Raw genomic sequence first — 25,389 nt, forward strand, 5'->3', positions numbered from 1 at the left:
ATAATGGACTCTTATAATGGGATGCATTATAAGAATTGTAAACTTGTTTGATTCTCTTCTCCTTCAGTCCAGATCATTAAAATGTCATCAATATACTGGCAATATTTAAAGGGTTTAGTCTGATAGATATTCAAAAATATCTCTTCCAGCTTTGCCATGATCAGGCTTACATGTTGGGGTACCATCCTGGTGCCCATTGGCAGTTTGTTATTGTTGAAGTAGTTGTAGGTTAGGATGAATTTGATTATTTTTTTGATAGTTTTGGTGTGCATTTGTGATGCAGGGTAAGATGCTTTTAGGAATTTATCACATGCAGCAATGCCGTTTATTTGGGGAATGTTGCCATATGGTGATTTGGCATCCATTATGATCAGGACAGTGCTGAGTAGTTGCTGCTTGATTGATTTTTTTTTTAATTTGTTCTTGAAGTCGGTGGTGTCTTGTATAAAGTGTTTGTCTTGTGCACTAGAGGTTTAAGAATTTCTTCTTGTAAGTTCAGGTATTCCCTTGGTAAGTGTGTCAGTACTATATATGATTGTACTGCCATGTTTTCAGGTTTATGGATCTTTTGTAGAATGTGCCCACAAAAGGATAGTTTGGAATGAGTCTTTTTAGATATAGCTGTACTTGCATTGGAAATGTCTTGATAAGATTTTTTTAATGGTTTTGTATAATCCTGGTTGGTTTCCTCAGTCATTTTTTATAGCATGTGCTGTTTGTGCCCTTCTGTGTATTTTTGTGTGTGTGTCTATGTCACTACAGTGCCTCCTTTATCTGCAGGTTTGATGATAATGTTTTGGTTGTTTTGTAGGCTTTTGATGACTTCTCATTCTAGTGGAGAGATGTTGTATAGGACGTTTCCTGTTTGCTGGAAAGTTGTGATTTCACCCTGTGTTTGAAGTTTTGTATTGTAGTTCTCTAATGTTTTGCCCATCTGTTTGGAAATGTCATGGACAGTACCAGTTGTTTCCTTGTCAATCTTCAATGTAGATGGAAAAGAAATACAGGTAGCAGAGGTTGAAATGTGAGTATGTCCCAGATCTAGAGCCCTTACACAGCATGTGCTTGCAAATTAATTGTTGTGCCCTGTGTCCATCGGTAACTGTAAATTCTCAGCTTTAACATGTTCAAGGCAAGAACTTGGTACTTCGAGATACCTGAACCATTCCTATACTATGAACCCCTTTTACTCATGTTTTCTCTCTTTGACAGGCCTGCTGGTTGCATACTGTCACAGGTTTGATATTCAGATGCAGTCATCCAGGATCTACTTTGTAGCCTGCACTATAGGTATGTAAGAAATGGCCTCTAGTGTTTTCGTGTAATTGTCTCTAGTGATGTACTATGAGCTAATAGGTTAGGAATAGCCATTTTACTGCTGCTCTCTGTGCCGTAAAAAATAGCTGTTTCTAGTGCAATATTCAGTGTGTGTTACTGCCCTCTGGATTAAAAGGTGGTTGTCAGACTTGGAACTGGCCTAATGTGGGTTCAAAGAACTCTTCAAAGACCAGTAATCTTCTCTGCAGTAAAGATATCTTCCCTTTAGGACTATTAGTACACAGAGCTGTGCAGCTTGAAGAATGATCAAATGATCTCTGTTCTAGTGATTAGCCCACCTTTCAAAGGGAAAAGCATATTTTCCACTAGAAAATATCGGTGACGATACTGCAGAAAAAAAATGCTTTCTCTATCAAAGGAAGTCATGATCAAAACAACCATCCCCAAGCCAGTATTTATCCCAGGGATTTCTTCTGGATGCTGTTCCCATGTTACTTCTCAAACTAGACCACAATCTCAGCACAAGGTAGTGATAAAAATATTTGATCTTCAAAAGCAATTCAGGAAGCAGAGCACCTACCACCCCATTTGATGAATGGAAGTACTGAGAGGGTCTTGAACACCTGCAATAGCTTTCTGTCAGAATATGAGCAGCTTCACAGGCACCACAGGTGTCTCATGTGACCATTTCTGTAACTGTTTTCATTGATGTTCTGAGTGCAAGCCAGATATTGGTCCTCACAAGTGGATGATGCCATCATTTGAAGCTCATCCAGTTTAACTGTAAATAAAGGTCTAAAAGCTTCCTAGATCAATATTTTATTTATTTATTTATTATTACATTTGTACCCCGCACTTTCCCACTCAAAACAGGTTCAATGCGGCTTACATAATAACAAGGATTACAGAGTATTGAAGAGGAAAATAAGTTGAGTATTATCAGGATGATAAAAAGAAATAGGTAGGTAGAGATGGGCAAGGGTGAAGGGAGTAGGAGAGGTATGAGCAAGGGTAGGTGAGCATTGGGTCTAGGTCATTGTCATCGTCTCCTGGATATGTGATGCGTAGATGGATTAGTTTGGGTCATCTGGGTAGGCCTGCTTGAACAGATGGGTTTTTAGTGATTTCTGGAAGGGTAGATAGTCACTGATTGGTCGAATAGGTCTAGGGAGGGCATTCCAGAGTTGGCTGCCTGAGAAGTTGGATCCATAATAGGTCTGGTACTTGAGTCCTTTGCAATTGGGGTAATGTAGGTTGAGGTAAGTGCGTGAAGTTACAGACATGTTTCTGGTGGGCAGGTCAATCAGGTTGAGCATGTAGTCTGGAGATTCACCGTGAATGATCTTGTGGATTAATGTGTGGATCTTGAAGTTGATTCGTTTTTTGATAGGGAGCCAGTGAAGTTTTTTACGAAGAGGTGTTGCACTTTCGAATCGTGATTTGCCAAGAATGAGTCTTGCTGCTGTGTTTTGAGCAGTCTGAAGTTTTTTCAGGATATGGGTCTTGCAGCCTAAGAAAATGCTGTTACAATAGTTGGCGTGGTTAAGTACTGTGGATTGCATCAAGTTCTGGAATGTTTTCAGGGGGAGATATGGTTTTACGCGTTTCAGTAGCCACATCATGTTGAACATTTTCTTTGTAGTGGCTTTTGCATGTCAGGTTCTCTCAGGTTCAGAGCCCGCGGGGACGGGCTCTGGAGCAAACGTAAGCCCTTGGGCTGCTGACGAGGAGCGACAGCAGCAGGCAAAACCTACCAACCAACACTGGGCTAGCACACCGGCACAGGCAAGGACTGCAGGTGCTGCCCAGCGGGCCGGAACACCCGGACTGGAACCCCCTGGACTGGAGGACACCGGACTGGTCCACACTGGACTGAAGTACACTGGACTGCAACATACCGGACTGGAACACACACTGGACTGGAGTACACCGGACTGGTTCGCACTGGACTGGAACACACCGGGCTGGAACACACTGGACTGGAACACACTGGACTGGATTACACCGAACTGGTCCGCACTGCTTCACCTGCACTTAGCCACTGTCCCCCAGGAGTTGAGCCCCTGGGTTCAAGCGGCCGGCAGGACTTGCTGGATGCAGGATAACACAGGGGCTGGGATACTAGAACAAGCTTGACAGTACCAGGAATGGGACTAGGGCTGAGGGACCACCTCAGACCCTGGAATACCATGCAAGCTTGCACAAACCAGGAACACAGGGCCAAGACAAGACAGAAGTGCTCCCAAGCACCAAAGGGAAAGGCAGAGAAGCCCACAGGGGAAAGCAGGGAAACCCAGCGACTCAGAAGAGTTCCTCTAGCGTAACCAGACTGAAGTGCTCCTAAGCACCTCACCACAGAAATGCGCCACAGCACTAAACTAGCAGAGGTGCTCCTAAGCACCAAACTAACAAAAGAATTCCTAAGCACTAAATCAACGGGATTGCTCCTAAGCACTACCCTAACAGAAGTGTTCCTAAGCACTACACTAACAGAAGTGCTTCTAAGCACTATACTAACAGAAGACTGCCTACGTTACTAAACTACCAGGGGTGCTCCTAAGCACCAAGCTACAGCAGTGTTCCACAGCACTAAACTAACCAAGGGGAAAGCAGGGGCGCCACAAGGAGAAAGTAGGAAAGCTAAACACATAAACTAACAAGGTGCTCCTAAGCACCAAGCTACAGCAGTGCTCCACAGCACATAAACTAACAAAGGTGCTCCTAAGCACCAAGCTACAGCAGTGCTCCACAGCACTAAACTAACCAAGGGGAAGCAGGAGAGCCACAAGGAAAAAGCAGGGAGGCTAAACACATAAGTCAAAAGTGCACACTGCACCAACACTAACCTGGACCTAAAGCAAAACGTTGCAAAGGCAAAGGCAGCCAGTTCCCAGGTGGCTAATAAGCTCATCACAGCTGAGCTCAGCTGCAGCAATCACAAGGCAGCTATGGGTGAGGCTAGCTGCCAAACTTCCACACAAGACTGGAAGGCTAAAATATGTGGACGGGAATGAAAGAGTCTGGAAAGTCTATGGCAGCCACCGGTTCTGGCCACCAGAGGGCGAGAGGAGCACAACCCAAGGGAAAAAAAAAGTCACGAACGTGACATTGCGTGAGTTTCGAGTGAGAGATGGTTATCTAAAGTCACTCCAAGGATTTTTAAGTTGTCAGATATGGGGATTGTGGTGCCTGACATGTTAAAATTAGTAGGGAGGAGCGCGGAGTACTGGGATGAAAGGATTAGGCATTGCGTTTTTTCTTTGTTCATTTTCATCATAAAGGCGTTGGCCCAAGAGGTTAAGATGTTCATGCCCAGGGATATTTTGTCGGAAATTTCAGTTAGATTAGATTTGAAGGGAATGAATATGGTTACATCATCCGCGTATATGAAAGGGTTGAGACCATGCCTGAATAGCGCTTTGGCTAGGGGGATCATCTTAAGATTGAATAGGATCGGGGATAGAGAGGATCCTTGGGGTACACCGCAGTTAGTGACCATGGAGATGAGATAGTTGAGGTTGATTTAACTTGATAAGATCTTGAGGTGATGAAGCCTTTTATCCAATTAATGACGTTTCCGCCAATTCCAAGTTTATCCAGTAGTTTGGGTTAGGATATTGTGATTTACCATATCAAATGCACTGGATAAATCGAATTGTAGGAGAGGATGTTGTTTCCAAATGAGATTTCCTGTTGAATTTGGATATTAGAGTGAGTAATACGGTTTCTGTACTGTGGGCCGGACAGAAACCCGATTGTGATTCATGTAGAATGGAGAATTTTTGTATAAAATCGTTGAGTTGAGAGGTCACCTTGTTTTCCATCAGTTTAACTATTATATATTGCACATGTGCAGGACTTAATGGTTGGACTTCATATACCATATCCAAGGCACTGTGGCTGCCTCTCCTGGTTTGCCATCAGATCCATCACTGCCATCACCGTTGCAGCCAGAATACATGTTGTACCCTACCCCCAAGTTTCTCCAAAACTGGCAAAGGGGCCCTCTCTCTCAAAAGAAACCTATCCCCAAGAATAAAGTTCCTCGGGCTTTAAAATATTTGGACGTCCTGAAAGATCTAGTGTTTTTTTCAGTCCATCAAATACTTTTAGAACAATAGGATAAACTTTGACAAACACCCGCCTCTACTTCCTCTAGATCAAAGGGGCTTAAAGTGCAAATAGCATTTGGTAGAGCTTCCATATCAGTCTATGGTAGTTAGGTCTGCTCTTAAAAACGTAAAAGTACTAGAGTCCACTCCAGTACTTCACCCGGATCCAAGTTAGTGGGACACAAGATGTTCATGAATACAGTGCTTACAGCGAGGAATCACAGCACACCAATTTCAAGTCGTACATAATTCTATTCTGTTTTGGAGAAGATGTAAACTCCTGCGGAATCCATGTCGCTCATGATCTGTGACTTAATGACTGCACCAAATATTGTACATAATAACAGAGAAGTATGCCACCACGTAATCAGTGGACTAATTTAATATGGGAACTTAAACTACAACAGCTGCAATTACAGGGAGTTTCACATACTGAGACATCTCAGATTTCTTTTTTCTTTGTTTTTTGTTATTACATTTCAAAATTACTTATCACCAACAAATCCATGATATATTTAGAAATAATTAAAACATAAAATAATAAAAGCAATACCAATCAATTTACATTTTGACAAGTTTACATTTTGTCCACCAATAAGGAAAAAAGTAAGATCCAATATTTAGAAACATATACAAAAAGAAACATAACTAGTCCCCAGTCTGATGCAAACCCAGCTGACCCAGCCTGCCCCTGAGCAGTAAACATAAGGGTTACATAGTAACATTCAAGTCCTTCCCTAGCTAGAAGAAATTCCTCTAGCTGTTTTGGGTCAAAAACATTGAAATTGTTTACCCTCATAAATAACAAAACACAAACAGGAAACTTAATCACAAAATTGGCCCCCAAGGCTTGTATCCTGGCCCGAAAAGCCAGGAAAGCCTTGCGCTTCATCTGTGTCTCTCTTGACAAGTCTGGAAAGATTCTTAATTTTGAACCCATAAACTACTTCTCCAAGTGTCTAAAGGAAAGTTTTAAAATAGTATTGCGATCCAGCTCCAAAGCAAACGTGACCACCATAGTAGTTCTCTGGATAATTACTTTCAACTACTACTATACTACTCATCATTTCTATAGCGCTACTAGACATACGCAGCGCTGTACACTTGAACATGAAGAGACAGTCGCTGCTCGACAGAGCTTACAATCTAATTAGGACAAACAGGACAAGCAAGAGATAAGGGAATATTAAAGTGAGGACGATAACATAAGGGTTCTGAACAAGTGAATTAGGGTTAGGAGTTAAAAGCAGCATCAAAAAGGTGGGCTTTTAGCCTAGATTTGATAACGGCCAGAGATGGAGCCCGACACACCGGCCCAGGAAGTCCCACTCCAGGCATACGGTGCAGCAAGACAAAAGGAACGGAGTCTGGAGCCAGCAGCGGAGGAGAAGGGCGCAGACAAGAGAGATCCACCCAGTGAATGGAGCTCTGGGGAGGAATGCACGGAGAGACGAGAGTGGAGAGGCACCGAGGAGCTGCAGAGCGAATGCACCTATAAGTCACAAGAGGAGCCCGAACCGCATGCGGAAACGGATAGGAAGCCAGTGAAGTGACTTGAGGAGAGGGCTAATATGAGCATAACGACACTGGCGGAATATTAGTCGTGCAGCAGAATTTTGAACAGATTGAAGAGGAGAGAGGATGGCTAAGTGGGAGACCTGTGAAAAGTAAGTTGCAATAGTCTAAGTGAGAGGTGATAAAAGTGTGGATGAGGGTTCTGGTAGTGTGCTCAGAAAGGAAAGGGTGAATTTTGGTGATACGGTTTTAGCAGTATGCTGAATATGTGCAGAGAAGGAGAGGGAGGAGTCGAAGATGACCCCAAGGTTACAAGCTGATGAGACAGGAAGGATGAGAGTGTTATCCACAGAAATAGAGAATGGGGGAGGAGGAGAGGTTGGTTAGGGGGAAAGATGATAAGCTCAGTCTTGGTCATGTTTAGTTTCAAATGGCGCTGAGACATCCAAGCAGCAGAGTCAGACAGGCAGGCTGATACTTTGGCCTGGATTTCGGCTGAGATTTCTGGTGTGGAGAGGTAGATCTGGGAGTCATCAGCGTAAAGATGATACTGAAAACCATGGGATGAGATTCCAAAAAAAGATGTGAGATTCAGATTGTCCTCCACTCAGTCCTGAACGAGCATACCAGTAGATCTAACCGAGTTCAGAATATACTGAGCTTGCATAATAGGGGACAGTGAATCACTAGCCATCCCCAGGACCTCAACCAGATACTGCAAGTAGGTGGGAAATGTGGGGTACAAATGCAACAGATAAAATACTTCTTAACCATATCTACAGTATTGATGAAATCAGTGGTGACCAGGGAAACTTAGCAGTATCAGATTATGCCTCCTGACCTGGTTCTCCAGGTATTCCAAACACCGATGTAAGGAATTTTTATCCTTTACTGATACAGAGCCCAATTTTTCCAAGTCTGAACTTTTTCTCTAGAATATACAATTTAGAGGACTGCTGGGTAGTTGCTTGAGCCTGAAGCAGGACAGCTTCAGAATAACTTTAATATTCTTAGTGTTTTCCATAATCAGTGGTCGCAGTGAAGAGTGCATATCGTGTAATATCCCAAAGTAACTCCAAGTCATGATGGCTGATTTGGAAACAACCCACGATGGCAAAACAGGAGTTGGCTGACTTACTACTCCAGAGAGAGTACTCACTATTGCTGAAGGTAAAATCTTCTAACCTGCAAATAAGTTGCTTGCCGTCCCTAGTCCAAAGTCAAGGCTGCAACAGACAGGGTCCCTCTTTGCAATCCCACTCCATCTCCCTGCTGGGTGTCGGGTGAAGGACTGCCTGAAGCTGCTTCACTTCTCAGCTGTTGGGGGGGGGGGGGGAGGCCATCCATTCAACAGGGCTAAAAGAAACCCTGTCTATACTGCTCGCCAGTTCTGACTCTGTGGCTCTGGCAGAGGTGAAGAAGACGGCACGGGACTTGGGTTTACCGCTCGCTAAAGAGAAAGTACTGCCGGGCAGTACTTCCCACTCCCAGGGCATCATCATATTCGGCGCTACATAAATATATTGCCGGATGTACCTGGCAGTAATCGGGCAGTGCAATGCACTGCCTGGTTACTGCCAGGTTAGCACGGGAGCCCTTACTGTTACTTCAGTGGGTGGTGGTAAGGGCTCCCCCCTGAAATGGCCACATGGCAAATCCTTTACTTGCTGCACGGCCATTTCCTGCAGAAAAGAAAGACTACCCTTTTACCAGCTGCGGTAAAAAGGGGCATCGGCGCGTCAAAAACACGTGCCGATGCCAGCACAGACTCCCTTTTGCCGCAGCTTGGTAAAAGGGGCCCTAAGTGCACTCTCTACCGGTTTGATAGTGGTTACATCATAAACTTGTGTCTTTCGAGGAGATTCAAAAGAAACTGATCTCTAGAATTTACAATTTATTGCTGGAGACCTGTCACGGTCTCAGGCTCTCGGACACTGGAACAACGTGAGCCCTTGGGCTACTGTCGAGGCAGTAGCAGACAAAATCCCCCAACCAGGACTGGACAAACGAGCAAGGATGGAGCTGGAATCTGGAACGCACTTGGCTGGACCCAAATACTGGAACGGACTAGACTGGAATAACAGGACTGGAGAAACCGGACTTCACCTGCGCTGACCAACGTTCCCCAGAGGTGAGCCCCTAGGTGCGGGTAGCCTGCAGGACTTACAGGACGGAGCTGGTAGACAAGAAATACTGGACAAGACTGACTGGAACAACAGGATTCTCACACCGGACACTGGAAACTAAACAAGCTTGACTAAAACGGGATTCAGGACTCAGGATTCTCACACAGGGTAGGATACTGAAACAAGCTTGACTGAACAGGGACTGAAGGTCAGCGGGGAAAAGAACAAACAAGGCAGGCTAGGCAGGATACAAAGCTAGGCCACACAGACAAACAATAAAGCAATGCTGCCAGGCAGCCACAGAAAAGGATACACAGACAAGCAAAAGAGCAATGGCTGAAGGCTGCTAGGCAGCCACAGAGAAGGATACACAGACAAGCAAAAGAGCAATGGCTGAAGGCTGTCAGGCAGCCACAGAGAAGGATACACAGACAAGCAAAAGAGCAATGGCTGAAAGCTGACAGGCATCCACAGAGAAGGATACACAGACAGGCAAAAGAGCAATGGCTGAAGGCTGACAGGCAGCCACAGAGAAGGATACACAGACAGGCAAAAGAGCAATGGCTGAAGGCTGACAAGCAGTCACAAAGAAGGATAAAAACAGTAGTGCTTAAGAGCTTAACTGCACACAGACTAAACAAGAACAAGGCAAGGCATACAGGCAACAAACAAAGCAAGGCAGAAGTGCTACACAGCACACCAAACTAACCTAGAGACCTTGGCGTTGCAAAGGCAAACTAGGAAGTTCCCAGCTGGTTAATAAAGGCAGTCTCATAGCTGAGATCACCAGTAAGGGTGAGGCATAGTACCAAAATCCCAAGCAAATCTGGAAGGTTGGAAGATCCAGACCGGACTAGAATGACTTCTGGAACATGCTTGAGAAACAGGAACAAGACAGTCCATAGTAACCACAGGGTCCGGCCACCAGGGGGCAAAGTGAGCACAGACATGGAAAATAGTCACAATCGTGACAAGACCCTCTTATTTAACAACCAAAAGTCTGGAGAAAAATACACCCTTCAATACTTTTTTAAAAAATCCCCAACAAATTTTCAATTTTTACATTTTTATAGATTTTCAGACAGGAGGAAAAGACCTCAGAAATCGCCAAACAGGCTTTTGTTGCAGTTTAGCCACATGTTTATGCACTTCTTCAAGAAACTGTAGTAGATTGGTGAGGCAAGATTTCCCTTGACTAAATCCATGTTGACTTTGTTCATTAATCCATGCTTATGTATATGCTCTGTAATTTTGTTCTTATAATAGTTTCTACCATTTGCCCAGCACTTATGTCAGGCTCACCGGTCTGTAATTTCCTGGATCACTTCTAGAACCCTTTTAAAAATCGGTGTTACATTGGCCACTCTCTAATCTTTTTTTTCCCGTATATTCTTTATTAATCTTTTAACAATCATAACATAAATTTATGAATGATAATACACAATTTGAAAAACTAAATAATGGGAAAAATGCATAATCTTTACATAAGTTACTTAACTATCGACCACTATTTTAGTAAATGATCCAAGATGGAAAATCGAAATTAAACTAAAAAAGAAATCACCAGACTATTTAGAAACGCCTTTCCTAGGTACTTCACTCTAATCTGTCTTACAGTGTTACATTTTGAGACTAGACTACCCTCTTTCTTCCTTAATAGAAATTGCTCCAATTGTTTGGGCTAACAAGATCCAACATATACAAAGAAATTTCAATAAAAAAGTTGCACCTATTGCCACAGTTCTTGGACGCAAAGCCAAAAATGCTCTGCGCCTATTCTGTGTTTCTCGTGATAAATCAGGATAGACACGAATTTTAGAGCCCAAAAAAATTGAATCCAGATGTCTCAAGGAAAGTCTCAATACTGCATCTCTGTCCATTTCCATGCTTGATTTTTAAGATAAATTACATATTGCTAACAATAGCTCTTCAAGTTCATTTTTCAATTCTATTAGTACTATGGGATGTATACCATCCAGTCCTGGTGATTTGCCATTCTTTAGCTTGTCAGATTGCCCAGTTACATCTTCCAGGTTTACAGAGCTTTGTTTCAGTGTCTCCGACTCATCATTGAATACCATTTCTGGCACTGGTATCTGTCCTTTTAACAAAATTGACTCTCAATCCACATATGAAACAAACAATACCTTAAAGCCCAAGTGGATATTCTGATACCAAATCGACCATAAAAAAGAAGAAAGGGAAAGGCCTCAGAGGTCCTTGGTAATACAGCACCCTACGGACCAGTCCGCAGAGTGCTCTACTGACGCTCAATTAGAGCTCAATTAAAGCAGTATCCACTAAATCCCAATGTATCATTGGCCATAAAAACCCTTTCAAAAAAGTTTTATTATTTTAAATTTTACCACATGTTGTATCCGTTGCCACCCCAGAGACCTGTAAATACAGATCATCATTGAACAAGAAATCATTTTCTTTTAATACCAAAGTGTCTAAAGCTTCCAAAAATTTTGAGCCCAGTATATCCATTTTTTAAGAAGACATCAATATCATTGTCTGAATTAGGGCGTTATAAATGTGGTTCATGTAAGGCTTGCAATGTTATGACAGAATGTTGAGAGTTTGAAAATCCTCTTAATGGGGAATATTTTCAACTCAGACAAAAAACTGATTGTCAATCGGATTTTATTGTTTACGCTTTTCAATGCCCTTGTAGGAAATTATACATAGGAAAAATCATTAGAAGATTGAGTGTACGTTTGAGTGAGCATCGCTTCTGTATTTTGAACCAGCGGATGACAATTCCGATGGTAGTGCATTGTGTGCATTTTACGTATACGTTTGATGAATTTCAGTGTTGGGTGATTGAGCAAACGCCACTGCCAATACGAGGTGGTGACAGGGGGAAATCTCTGATGTGGAGTGAACAACTCTGGATCCATAGAGCTTGGATCACTAGAGCCAGCTGGTTTAAATTCTGCAATTGAATGGGCTATTTTTCTTTGATTTATTTTATTTTATTTTCTTCTCTTCCCGCTTGCCTTTCAAGCCTGGTGTTTTGACATTTTAATGTAAGAACATTGGTGTGAAACAGCATGTCATGCCGTTGTTGATTGGTTGGTAGATATATAGCGCTGCGGATAACGTGCTGATGTCAGCAGAGAACCAAGATGGCAGAAGTCGTTAAAGGTCGGTGAGGAGAGTGCTGTATTCCGATACTAAACTGTGATTAAGTTTAACTTTTGGAAGTTTATGAGTTGGTTTGATTTGTAGCACTGCATCCCTGATGAAGCCAGTTGGTGAAATGGGTCCATGGGAAAGATAAGTGCGCTGCTTGCTTCATATACAGTTTACATTGTTTACTGAAATTGTTGGTAAAATTTAAAAATAATAAAAGCTTTTTTAAAAGGGGTTTTTATAGCCAAATGATAGATTGGGGTCTAGTGGATACTGCTTAATTGAGCTCTAATCGATCATCAGTAGAGCAGTCTGTGGACCGGTCAGTAGAGTGCTGTATTACCACTGACTTCTCAGGCCTTTTCCCTTTTCTTCTTTTTATGGTCGGTTAGAATATCCACTTTGGTTACTGGTATCTTTCCCACATCTTCCTCGGTGAAGACCGAAGCAAAGAATTCATTTAATCTCTCCACTGTGGCTTGTCTTCCTTGAGTGCTGCTTTACCCCGCGATCATCTAGTGGTCCATCTGATTATTTTACCTGAAAAAGTTTTTACAATATGTTTTTGCCTCCACTGCAATCTTCTTTTCAAAGTCTTGTGTTGTATTCCTTATCAGCGCTTTGCAATTTGACTTGCATTCCTTATTCTATTTCCTATTATTTTCAGTCAGATCCTTCTTCCATTTTCTACCTTCTCCTGAGTCTGTCCTTAGATCAGTTGCATGGAGAAATCCTGCATTCCATTCTCAAGAGTTTCACTGACAGTTGGAGATTGAGCAGGACCTAGTACATCCACTGTGTATCTCACAACCAGTAAAGCAAATACTTTTGGCAACTAGAAAGCCATTGACTTGAAAATCATATCACTCTAAGTGGCATCGGTTTTAGCCTGGGCTCAGTCTTGGCACCAGTATTCTGTCACACACCCTCTGGCAAAAAGCCTCTTTTATTTGCGTCACCCTTTTTAGAGTAAGGATTAAGACCTCATCTGTGTGACTCCATTTAGTGGCCATATTGGCTTACTACTGCCTCTTTCAAGGAAGATCCCTTGCCACATGTTCCTATTGTCTTGTATCATGAGCAGCCTCACAAATATAAAACCACTTTTGAGAGCCACTTCTAAGCATGGGACTTGAATGTCATACATGCTTCCCTTATAAAGTAGCAGCTATGAAGTACTTAGCCTGTGTCTATCACCAAAGCAAGAAGAGTAAGTGAATTACAAGCTCTCGTTCATTATTCTCTTTACACTCAGTTCTTCCACCAGTAGAGTTATTTCTTCGTACTGCCAACATTCTTACTCATGTGTAGTTTGGATTTCATATCAAACAGTTCATAGGCCTTTCCATGATTTTCCCTCTGCTTCATTCAACACAGCTAAATCCGCTCTTCATATGTTGGACTATAGACGAACCCTGCTCTGTTACCTCCACAAAACAGTTTACGGAGCTGTTCATCACTTTACGAATAATCCTCGTTTACCTGCGGCCAAATAAACCTTAGCAAATTGGATTTCTGTGACTGCATTTCCTTTTGTTACACATTTGCAAGATTGACGCCCATTGAGCACATAGACTCGTATCAGTTCTCTAAGCAAGAGCTACCTCCATAGCAAACCTAAACAGCCTCCATTATGGACATCTGCAAAGAATAGTAAGCTCTGGAATTCGCTGTTAGAGGGTGTTTTAACAGCGGTTAGTTTATATAGTTTAAAAAAGGTTTGGGACAAGGTCCTGGAGGAAGTTATTGAGATGGACATGGGGGAAGCAGCTGCTTGCTCCAGGACTGGTAGCATGGAATGTTGATACTAATTGGGTTTCTGCCAGGTACTTGTGACCTGGATTGGTTACTGTTGGAAGCAGGATATTGGGCTAACTGGACCATTGTTCTGACTCAGTATAGCTATTCTTATACTCTAGACAGTAAGAATGTAGGATACTTTCATTCACTCAAGATGCTGCATTTGGACAGGCAGTTCTCCTTAACCTGTTTGCCTGCTGACAGATCAACCCACTTATTTAATTCTCCACCCATCTTCATATCTCTGGGCCACTATGACAGTAATAATTTGGTGGCCTTCAGCTTGGCAGTCACCTAGAATGTGTCTGCATTCCCCCGCTTTGCTACAGAGAAGCAAAGTTTCTTACCCTGTAACAGAGCTCCCCATAGGCGACAGGGCAATGCAGCCACCCTCCCCATCCCCTCAAAAAGAAAAAGGAGAAGGACTTGTCACACCTTAGCTCTAATACTGACTGAGGGGAGGAGGGAGACCAAGACATGCTCAGAGAGTTTTAATCAGGACTTCTCTGAACTATGGGAGATTCTCTGGCGCACAGACTTCATCAGATGCCACCACCTATAGGGTAGCTATATTGCTCTGCTGTCTAGGGAGAAATCCTGTTACAGGTAAGCAACTTCGCTTTCTCTGTGGACACAAACCCATTCCAGGGTTGAAGCATGCTTGGAAATAAATGACACTAGTCTGAACAGAGCATTTAAGAAAGGAACTGTATATTTGCTTAGAAGCTTCTTCCAAAGGTTTGTGGGCTGTGGGACAACAGATCGCTCAACTCCGTTAAGTGGTAACGTCACCCACCTTTGTAGCTGTTGGATCCATGGAGGGCATCCGTTATAGGACTCTGTGCAGTCCACTGGCTGTGATTTTCATCTCTGTTGCTTCCCTCAGTGTAAGTTTTGTTTTCAAGAAAGCATCCCTTTACTTCTAGGTTGCCTCAGTTTCACTTTCCTTTCTCTTAGAGATCCCCTTAGGGTGTGTCAAGGTACATGGGGAGCATTTTACATGGAACCACCTAGTTTTAGGCATTAAGAATGTATGTGCATAAATGATAGTATTTTAGTCATTTACACACATATGTGGTCACTTAAAATATCATCTGTTGTGAAAGTATGTGCATATCTTCACTGTGAGTGTGCAAAGGATGGAGTCCACACTTATGCTAATAGATTATAATTGTTTATTAATTTATGTGCATACATTGAAAATGCATGCTGACATTAGCAGCCCTGGAGCTGTTGTAAGTGTTAGCATCTACAGTGGTGGAAATAAGTATTTGATCCCTTGCTGATTTTGTAAGTTTGCCCACTGACAAAGACATGAGCAGCCCATAATTGAAGGGTAGGTTATTGGTAACCAGTGAGAGATAGCACATCACAAATTAAATCCGGAAAATCACATTGTGGAAAGTATATGAATTTATTTGCATTCTGCAGAGGGAAATAAGTATTTGATCCCCCACCAACCAGTAAGAGATTCTGGCCCCTACAGACCAGGTAGATGCTCCAAATCAACTCGTTACCTGCATGACAGACAGCTGTCGGCAATGGTCACCTGTATGAAAGACACCTGTCCACAGACTCAGTGAATCAGTCAGACTCTACCTCTACAAATGGCCAAGAGCAAGGAGCTGTCTAAGGATGTCAGGGACAAGATCATACACCTGCACAAGGCTGGAATGGGCTACAAAACCATCAGTAAGACGCTGGGCGAGAAGGAGACAACTGTTGGTGCCATAGTAAGAAAATGGAAGAAGTACAAAATGACTGTCAATCGACAAAGATCTGGGGCTTCCACGCAAAAATCTCACCTGTGGGGTATCCTTGATCATGAGGAAGGTTAGAAATCAGCCTACAACTACAAGGGGGGAACTTGTCAATGATCTCAAGGCAGCTGGGACCACTGTCACCACGAAAACCATTGGTAACACATACGACATAACGGATTGCAATCCTGCAGTGCCCGCAAGGTCCCCCTGCTCCGGAAGGCACATGTGACGGCCCGTCTGAAGTTTGCCAGTGAACACCTGGATGATGCCGAGAGTGATTGGGAGAAGGGTGCTGTGGTCAGATGAGACAAAAATTGAGCTCTTTGGCATGAACTCAACTCGCCGTGTTTGGAGGAAGAGAAATGCTGCCTATGACCCAAAGAACACCGTCCCCACTGTCAAGCATGGAGGTGGAAATGTTATGTTTTGGGGGTGTTTCTCTGCTAAGGGCACAGGACTACTTCACCGCATCAATGGGAGAATGGATGGGGCCATGTACCGTACAATTCTGAGTGACAACCTCCTTCCCTCCGCCAGGGCCTTAAAAATGGGTCGTGGCTGGGTCTTCCAGCACGACAATGACCCAAAACATACAGCAAGGCAACAAAGGAGTGGCTCAGGAAGAAGCACATTAGGGTCATGGAGTGGCCTAGCCAGTCACCAGACCTTAATCCCATTGAAAACTTATGGAGGGAGCTGAAGCTGCGAGTTGCCAAGCGACAGCCCAGAAACTCTTAATGATTTAGAGATGATCTGTCAAAGAGGAGTGGACCAAAATTCCTCCTGACATGTGTGCAAACCTCATCATCAACTACAGAAGACGTCTGACCGCTGTGCTTGCCAACAAGGGTTTGCCACCAAGTATTAGGTCTTGTTTGCCAGAGGATTAAATACTTATTTCCCTCTGCAGAATGCAAATAAATTCATATACTTTCCACATGTGATTTTCCGGATTTAATTTGTGATGTGCTATCTCTCACTGTTACCAATAACCTACCCTTCAATTATGGGCTGCTCATGTCTTTGTCCAGTGGGCAAACTTACAAAATCAGCAAGGGATCAAATACTTATTTCCACCACTGTACATGAACATGTGTTTTTTTGCAACTACGCTAGTATTTTATAAAGTCAAGTAGGCGCATACTTGACTTTATAAAACAGGCATGCAAAAATGTAAGTAAGTAGCATAAAACGTTACCCTCATATTGCAGACTTATGGTAGCATTTCATGGCCCACATGAGGTCAGCGACAGCATCCATTGAGGAGACCAGCAAGACTGTGATTGGACTTCTGTCTACATATTCTCATTCCATTACTGTTTGCAGAGGGATTTCTGAGTGTGACAGTGGATTTGATCAATTTGACCTTTTTGAGGTTGAGAATACAGTTGTGTCCCTCTTGGGCCCATATTTTAAAATCATTTCACGTTTACCTTTATTTAGAACACAAATGCAGAAAAAGGCCTGTTACCAAAACCACATGTATATGTCTGTTGCACTTTGCTTTGCTGCTTTGCCTTAATTTAAAAAAAAGGGGAACTAGCTAGGGATTCTGTGAATGGAGGACTATGTGTGTCTGGCTTGTCCTCAGGGAAAGCAAAGTTGTTCACGACTGTATCCTCAAGACATTTAGGATTATCAGACCCCACAATATTTCTGTTCATTTTTTGTGATTCAGGATTTATTATTCCATCAATCATACATGCATGGTTCAGTGTAAATTCATAGAGCAGAACCTACGAATGTATAATTTCAGTTTTAATCTATCTTTCTTCTCCTTCTAGGGTTGGTGTGTGCATATTTGTCTGTTCTCTGCCTGCTTAAGAGTCCTATCACCCTGTACTTTAAAGCGGGCCTTCTCACCCAGTCTTCTGGGCATACCAAGTCCCCATCGGGTTTTTGGATTATCCACAACGAATATGCATAAGATAGATTGGCGTGCACTTCCTTCTTGGTAATGCAATCTATCTCATGCATATTTGTTGTGGATATTCTGAAACCCAGTGGTACTTGGTTTGTCCCGAGGACTGGGTTGAGGAGCCCTGCTTAAAGAATGCACCCCCCGTACAGGAAATGCTTCATTTACCCTTTTTTGATGATAAAGAACATTGCTATTAACCACAGGAGCAAGCTGTTTCTTCAGTTGCTTAATAAATTATCGTTTCAGATGATGGTATGTTTTTCTTTTTTAGTTTTTCCTTTGATCCAACATTTTCTTCGTTCTCATTTGGGCTTCCAGCTCAGTGAGAGCCAGCAGCAATTTTTCAACATATTTTTATATCCCTTACAGTTTAGTCCAATCATTGCAGTGACAATTTTAGTTGGACCAATGCTCTTAAGCAGGGCTTTTTTGAGGGGTACTGAGTACCGGCACATTTTTCCATTGTCTGCTAAAATTGACCCATGGAACCCAAGTTTTAATGAAAGAGCTGAGGCTCTACACCCAATTCTGTCTTGTCATAGATTCTATGACTGTTGCAGGTGGCCTGGCTATTATGGGTAGGATCCCTCAGTGATACCCCATTCCTGAAGGGTGGACTAGCATTTGAGTACCGGGACCTTTTTTGCTAGAAAAACAACACTGCTCTTAAGGATCCTAAATGTGGCCACCAGGTATGTTGACTGAGACTACTTCCTTTAGGAGTGTGAATGTTTTTTGTGCAGCATACCTGGGCTGTCCGGGAACAGAAGACTTGAGCCAGGAAATAAACCCAGGTTTTTCTCATGGCTCGTACTAAGCTTGACCTGTTTTTTTTTTTTTCTGGTCTCCTGGTGAAGGTTGAATATTATAGAATTTGTAAGCAGTGATTGAATCTATACAGAATTATTTCTTTCTTTTCTTCTGTTACCAGCTTACGGGATTGGCCTATTGGTGACCTTGTAGCCTTGGCACTGATGCGGAAGGGCCAGCCTGCACTGCTATACCGTGGTTCCCTGTACCCTCATCACCAGTTTTGCTGTGGCACTCTGGCGCAAGGAACTTGGCATATTCTGGACGGGCAGCGGTTTTGTGGTGAATACCAGTTTGATATGACTCTCTTGGAGCAATACTTAATTTTTAAATCCTCAGTCAAAGTTGAGTAAAATTTTAGCATTACAATCTGATTAAAGAAAGATCATTTGCATTTATAAATGCTTTTTTTTCCCCCTTATCTTCCATGCCAGACCAGTCCAGACAAGTGGGCTATGTTCCCCTACCAACAAGTTGAGCCAGCGAAAAACGCCTCAGAGCTGACTTCACTCCTCTTATAGGGGTCTGGTGCTGCCTTCAGCTCTTTGGCATCCTATATCAAAGCTAAGACTACTGAAAGCAATTCTTGTGTTTTGAGTGAACAATTCACCCCCAAAGCTAAACCTGTGTAGTCAAAATCATCAATTTGTATATTTTATGTATTTATCTGTTCTTAATATATCACCAATTCTCCGAGGACAAGCAGGCTGCTTGTTCTCACGAATGGGTGACGTCCACGGCAGCCCCCTCCGATCGGAGATCTTCACTAGCAACAGCGTTTGCTAGCCCTCACGTGCGCATGCACAGTGCGCATGCGCGGCCGTCTTCCCCGCCCGAGCGCGAGCGTGCTCATCAGTCTCTTTTTTCCGCGGCTCAGGACGGAGCCCTTGCGTCTTTCGCCGCGTTCTTCCATTCGGAAGTGTCCGGTTTTTGTCTTTTCCATCGTGTGTCTCTTAGTTTAAAAAAAAAAAAAAACTTCCCTTACTTCGAGTTTTTTCCCGTAAGTTTCTTTCGTTGTCGGGTGCGGCCTTTTTCTAACTTTTTTGGTGCCATTAGCCATCATCGCAAATTTTGACTTCGCCGGCGTGAGTTTTCCGCCCATGTCCCTCGAAGCCTGCCAGCGGCTTCAAAAAGTGCACCCAGTGCAGGCCGGACTATCTCCCTCACTGACAGGCACGTTTCGTGCCTTCAGTGTCTGGGGGGCCGGGCATCGTCCCCAGGCCTGTACTCTCTGTCTTCTCTGAAGAAGTGGACTCAGGCGGCGAGATTGGCCCAGTCAGTGGAACCTTTTGTTCAGGGCCTCGTCTGGTGCTTCGACGTCTTCGGTACCGAGATCATCGTCCGGTGTGTCGACGTCTGCGGTACCCAGCTCTTCTGCCGGTGATCCAGCGTCTACAATACCAAGGTCATAAGTACATAAGTAATGCCATACTGGGAAAAGACCAAGGGTCCATCGAGTCCAGCATCTTGTCCACGACAGCGGCCAATCCAGGCCAAGGGCACCTGGCAAGCTTCCCAAACGTACAAACATTCTATACATGTTATTCCTGGGATTTTGGATTTTTCCAAGTCCATTTAGTAGTGGTTTATGGACTTGTCCTTTAGGAAAACCATCCAACCCCTTTTTAAACTCTGCTAAGCTAACCGCCTTCACCACATTTTCCGGCAATGAATTCCAGAGTTTAATTACACGTTGGGTGAAGAAAAATTTTCTCAGATTTGTTTTAAATTTACTACACTGTAGTTTAATCGCATGCCCCCTAGTCCTAGTATTTTTGGAAAGCATGAACAGACACTTCACATCCACCTGTTCCACTCCACTCATTATTTTATATACCTCTATCATGTCTCCCCTCAGCCGTCTCTTCTCTAAGCTGAATAACCCTAGCCTCCTTAGTCTTTCTTTATAGGGAAGTCGTCCCATCCCCGCTATCATTTTAGTCGCCCTTCGCTGCACCTTTTCCAATTCTACTATATCTTTCTTGAGATGCGGCGACCAGAATTGAACACAATACTCAAGGTGCGGTCGCACCATGGAGCGATACAACGGCATTATAACATCCTCACACCTGTTTTCCATACCTTTCCTAATAATACCCAACATTCTATTCGCTTTCCTAGCCGCAGCAGCACACTGAGCAGAAGGTTTCAGTGTGTTATCAACGATGACACCCAGATCCCTTTCTTGGTCCGTAACTCCTAATGTGGAACCTTGCATGACGTAGCTATAATTCGGGTTCTTTTTCCCACATGCATCACCCTGCACTTGCTCACATTAAACGTCATCTGCCATTTAGCCTCCCAGTCTCGTAAGGTCCTCTTGTAATTTTTCACAATCCTGTCGCGAGTTAACGACTTTGAATAACTTTGTGTCATCAGCAAATTTAATTACCTCGCTAGTTACTCCCATCTCTAAATCATTTATAAATATATTAAAAAGCAGCGGTCCTAGCACAGACCCCTGAGGAACCCCAACTAACTACCCTTCTCCATTGTGAATACTGCCCATTTAACCCCATCGTGGTATCAATGTCGTCGGAGGGTGCTTCGTCTTCTGGAGTGCAGGTGAGGGCTATCCATTCCCCTGCTGGTGGCGGTGAGCCCTGAGTAGGTCTCCGCCTGCCTCGAGGGCTCCTGCAGTACAGCCCCCCCCGGGATCGACCTCTTTCGGACCCGGCCCACAGGAGACATTTGGATTCGACGTCCTCCTCTTTGGTACCGGGAGGTACCAGTGACGTGCTTCGTGCGAAGGCAAAGAAGCATCGTCATCGGTCGCCTTCCAGACGTGGTACCGAGAGCTCTGGGTCGCCGGTGGCACCGGCACCCAAGCGTCGACATCGGGGAGGACCGCTCACCCTCCATTCAGGAGGTGTCGATGTGCTCCCCTGTGGACAGCCCGGTACCGCCTCTGCGTCCTGGACAGATTCGCAGCTCGTCGCCGGTACCGGACTCCTTGCCTCTCTCGACAGCTGCTCTGAACGAGAGCCTCAGGGCCATCCTTCCAGGGATCCTGGAAGAGCTGTTGTGCCCTTCTCTGGTGCCGGGGGGGTGCTTGTGCCGCCAGTACCGACGACTGAGGCGACGGCTGGGCCCTCTTCTGTGGTGAGGTCTCCCGTACTGGTACCTTGCTGCGGTACCGGCATCAGCTGCCTCCCATGCGGACTCCTTGACGACATCGATGGAGGGAGCTCCATCGCCGCCGGTACGGGAGTCTTTCTCTCGACGCTCCCACCGTGGTCATCTTCCTACGGAGTCGAGGCGGGCACAGCTTCGGACAGAAGTTCATGAACTGGTGTCCGACACTGATGGTGAGGCCGTCGTGGGAGGCAGAGGAAGACATCAGATATTCTCAGATGAGGAGTCTGATCCCACTCCCTCCCCTGAAAGACAGCTTTCTCCTCCCGAGAGTCTATCTTTCACAGCCTTTGTCTGGGAAATGTCTACAGCCATTCCCTTCCCTGTGGTTACAGAGGATGAGCCAAGGGCTGAAATGTTTGAGCTTTTGGACTATCCTTCGCCACCTAAGGAATCGTCCACAGTACCCATGCATCATATCCTTAAGAAGACGTTGCTGGCGAACTGGGCAAAGCCGCTAACTAATCCCCACATTCCCAAGAAGATCGAATCCCAGTATTGGATCCATGGGGACCCGGAGTTGATGCGGACTCAGTTGCCTCATGACTCTGGTGTGGTGGATCTGGCCCTTAAGAAGGTCAAGAGTTCTAGAGAGTATGCTTCGGCGCCCCCGGGCAAAGACTAGAACCTTGGATTCTTTTGGGAGGAAGGCCTACCATTCTTCAATGCTCATTTCCAAAATTCAGTCCTACCAGCTCTACACGAGCATTCATATGCGGAACAATGTGCGGCAGTTGGCGGACTTGGTGGTCAAGCTCCCCTCTGAGCAAGCCAAGCCTTTTCAGCAGGTGGTCAGGCAGCTGAAAGTGTGTCGTAAATTCCTGGCCAGGGGTGTTTACAATACTTTTGATGTCGCGACCAGGGCCGCTGCTCAAGGTGTGGTGATGTGCAGACTCTCATGGCTGCGCACCTCAGACCTGGAGAATAGGCTCCAGCAGCAGATAGCGGATTCTCCTTGCCAGGGGGATAATATTTTTGGAGAAAAGGTCGAGCAGGTGGTAGAACAGCTCCACCAGCGGGACACCGCTTTCGACAAATTCTCCCGCCGGACGCCTTCAGCATCTACCTCAACTGGTAGACGTTTTTATGGGGGAAGGCGGACTGTTACCTACTCTTCTAATAAGCGTAGGTACAATCCTCCCTCTCGCCAGCCGGTTGCCCAGGCCAAACCCCAGCGCGCTCGTTCTTGTCAACAGCGTGCATCTCCACAGGCCCCTGCAGCTTCCCAGCAAAAGCAAGGGACGGGCTTTTGACTGGCTCCAGCAGAGCATAGCCGCAATCAACGTGTCCGTGCCGGATGATCTACCGGTTGGGGGAAGGTTAACATTTTTTCACCAAAGGTGGCCTCTCATAACCTCCGACCAGTGGGTTCTTCAAATAGTCCGGCTAGGATACTCCCTCAATTTGGTCACAATGCCTCCAAATTGCCCACTGGGAGCTCAGTCCTTCAGCTTCCAGCACAAGCAGGTACTTGCAGAGGAACTCTCCGCCCTTCTCAGCGCCAATGCGGTCGAGCCCGTGCCACCGGGGCAAGAAGGGCTGGGATTCTATTCCAGGTACTTCCTTGTGGAAAAGAAAACAGGGGAGATGCGTCCCATTCTAGACCTAAGGGCCCTGAATAAATATCTGGCCGAGAAAAGTTCAGGATGCTTTCCCTGGGCACCCTTCTCCCCATGATTCAGGAAAACGATTGGCTATGCTCTCTGGACTTAAAGGATGCTTACACTCATATCCCGATACTGCCAGCTCACAGACAGTATCTTCGATTCTGTCTGGGAACACGGCACTTTCAGTACTGTGTGCTACCCTTTGGTCTCACCTCCGCGCCCAGGGTGTTGACAAAATGCCTGGCTGTCGTAGCAGCGTCTCTACGCAGACTGGGCGTGCACGTGTTCACTTACCTCGACGATTGGCTGGTGAAGAACACCTCCGAGGCAGGAGCTCTACAGTCCATGCAGATGACTATTCGACTCCTGGAGCTACTAGGGTTTGTGATAAATTATCCAAAGTCCCACCTTCTTCCAGTTCAAAAACTCGAATTCATAGGAGCTGGATTTTCAGACAGCTCGTGCCTACCTTCCGGGAGCGAGGGCCGACAATCTTCTGTCCCTCATTTTCTGGGTGCAAACGTCTCAGCAGATCACAGCTCGGCAGATGTTGAGATTGCTCGGCCACATGGCCTCCACAGTGCATGTGACTCCCATGGCCCGCCTTCACATGAGATCAGCTCAGTGGACCCTAGCTTCTCAGTGGTACCAAGCTGCTGGGGACCTAGAGGACATAGTCCAGCTGTCCACCAGTTTTCTTCAATCCCTGCAGTGGTGGACAATTCGGTCCAATTTGACTCTGGGACGTCACAAATTCCTCAGCCGCAAAAAGTGCTGACGACGGATGCGTCTCTCCTGGGATGGGGAGCTCATGTCGATGGGCTTCACACCCAAGGGAGTTGGTCCCTCCAGGAACAAGGTCTACAGATCAATCTCCTGGAGTTACGAGCGGTCTGGAACGCTCTAAGGGCTTTCAATGATCGGCTGTCCCACCTAATTATTCAAATTCAGACAGACAACCAGGTTGCCATGTATTACATCAACAAGCAGGGGGGGCACCGGATCTCGCCCTCTGTGTCAGGAGGCCGTCAGAATGTGGCTTTGGGCTCGCCGATATGGCATGTGTTTTCAGGCCACATATCTGGCAGGCGTAAACAACAGTCTGGCCGACAGATTGAGCAGGATCATGCAACCTCACGAGTGGTCGCTCAATTCCAAAGTGATACACGAGATCTTCCATGCGTAGGGCACCCCCTTGGTGGATTTCTTTGCTACCCGAGCCAACCACAAGGTCCCTCAGTTCTGTTTCAGACTTCAGGCCCACGGCAGACTAGCATCGGATGCCTTTCTCCTGGATTGAGGGGAAGGCCTCCTGTATGCTTATCCTCCCATACCTTGGTGGGGAAGACTTTGCTGAAACTCAGGCAAGACCGAGGCACGATGATTCTGATCGCTCCTTTCTGGCCGCGTCAGATCTGGTTCCCTCTTCTTCTGGAGTTGTCCTCCGAAGAACCGTGGAGATTGGAGTGTTTTCAGATCCTCATTACACAGAATGAGGGGGCGCTTCTGCATCCCAATCTCCGGTCTCTGGCTCTCATGGCCTGGATGTTGAGAGCGTAGATTTTGCCTCCTTGGGTCTCTCCGAGGGTGTCTACCGGGTCTTGCTTCCAGGAAAGATTCCACTAAAAAGAGTTACTTCTTTTTATGGAGGAGGTTTGCCGTCTGGTGTGACAGCAAGGCCCTTGATCCTCGCTCTTGTCCTACACAGACAAGTCCTTCTGCACTTGTCTGAGTCTGGTCTTAAGACCAACTCTGTAAGGGTTCATCTTAGTGCGATTAGTGCATACCATTACCGTGTGGAAGGTAAACCGATTTCGGGACAGCCTTTAGTTGTTCGCTTCATGAGAGGTTTGCTTTTGTCAAAGCCCCCCATCAAACGTCCTACAGTGTCATGGGATCTCAATGTCGTTCTCACCCAGCTGATGAAACCTCCTTTCGAGCCACTGAATTCATGCCATCTGAAGTACTTGACCTTGAAGGTCATTTTCTTGGTGGCAGTTACTTCAGCTCGCAGAGTCAGTGAACTTCAAGCCTTGGTAGCTCATGCTTCTTATACCAAATTGCATCATAACAGAGTAGTCCTCCGTACTCACCCTAAGTTCTTGCCGAAGGTGTTGTCAGAGTTCCATCTGAACCAGTCAATTGTCTTGCCAACATTCTTTCCCCGTCCTCATACCCGCCCTG

At 45.1% G+C, this 25,389-nt stretch overlaps 1 protein-coding gene across 1 annotated transcript in view; it reads left to right on the forward strand.

Annotated features, from left to right (window-relative positions):
* Positions 1–25,389, forward strand: part of SPPL2B (signal peptide peptidase like 2B) — a 177,022-nt gene that overhangs the window by 138,419 nt on the left and 13,214 nt on the right. Inside the window, 4 exon segments of the mRNA XM_030217560.1 lie at positions 1,213–1,290; positions 18,585–18,608; positions 18,611–18,657; positions 18,659–18,808. Of these exon segments, the coding sequence (XP_030073420.1) occupies positions 1,213–1,290; positions 18,585–18,608; positions 18,611–18,657; positions 18,659–18,766 (257 nt within the window). The 3' untranslated portion in view covers positions 18,767–18,808.

Source organism: Microcaecilia unicolor, chromosome 11 (assembly GCF_901765095.1).
Source record: "Microcaecilia unicolor chromosome 11, aMicUni1.1, whole genome shotgun sequence".
NCBI classification, from domain to species: Eukaryota; Metazoa; Chordata; class Amphibia; order Gymnophiona; family Siphonopidae; genus Microcaecilia; species Microcaecilia unicolor.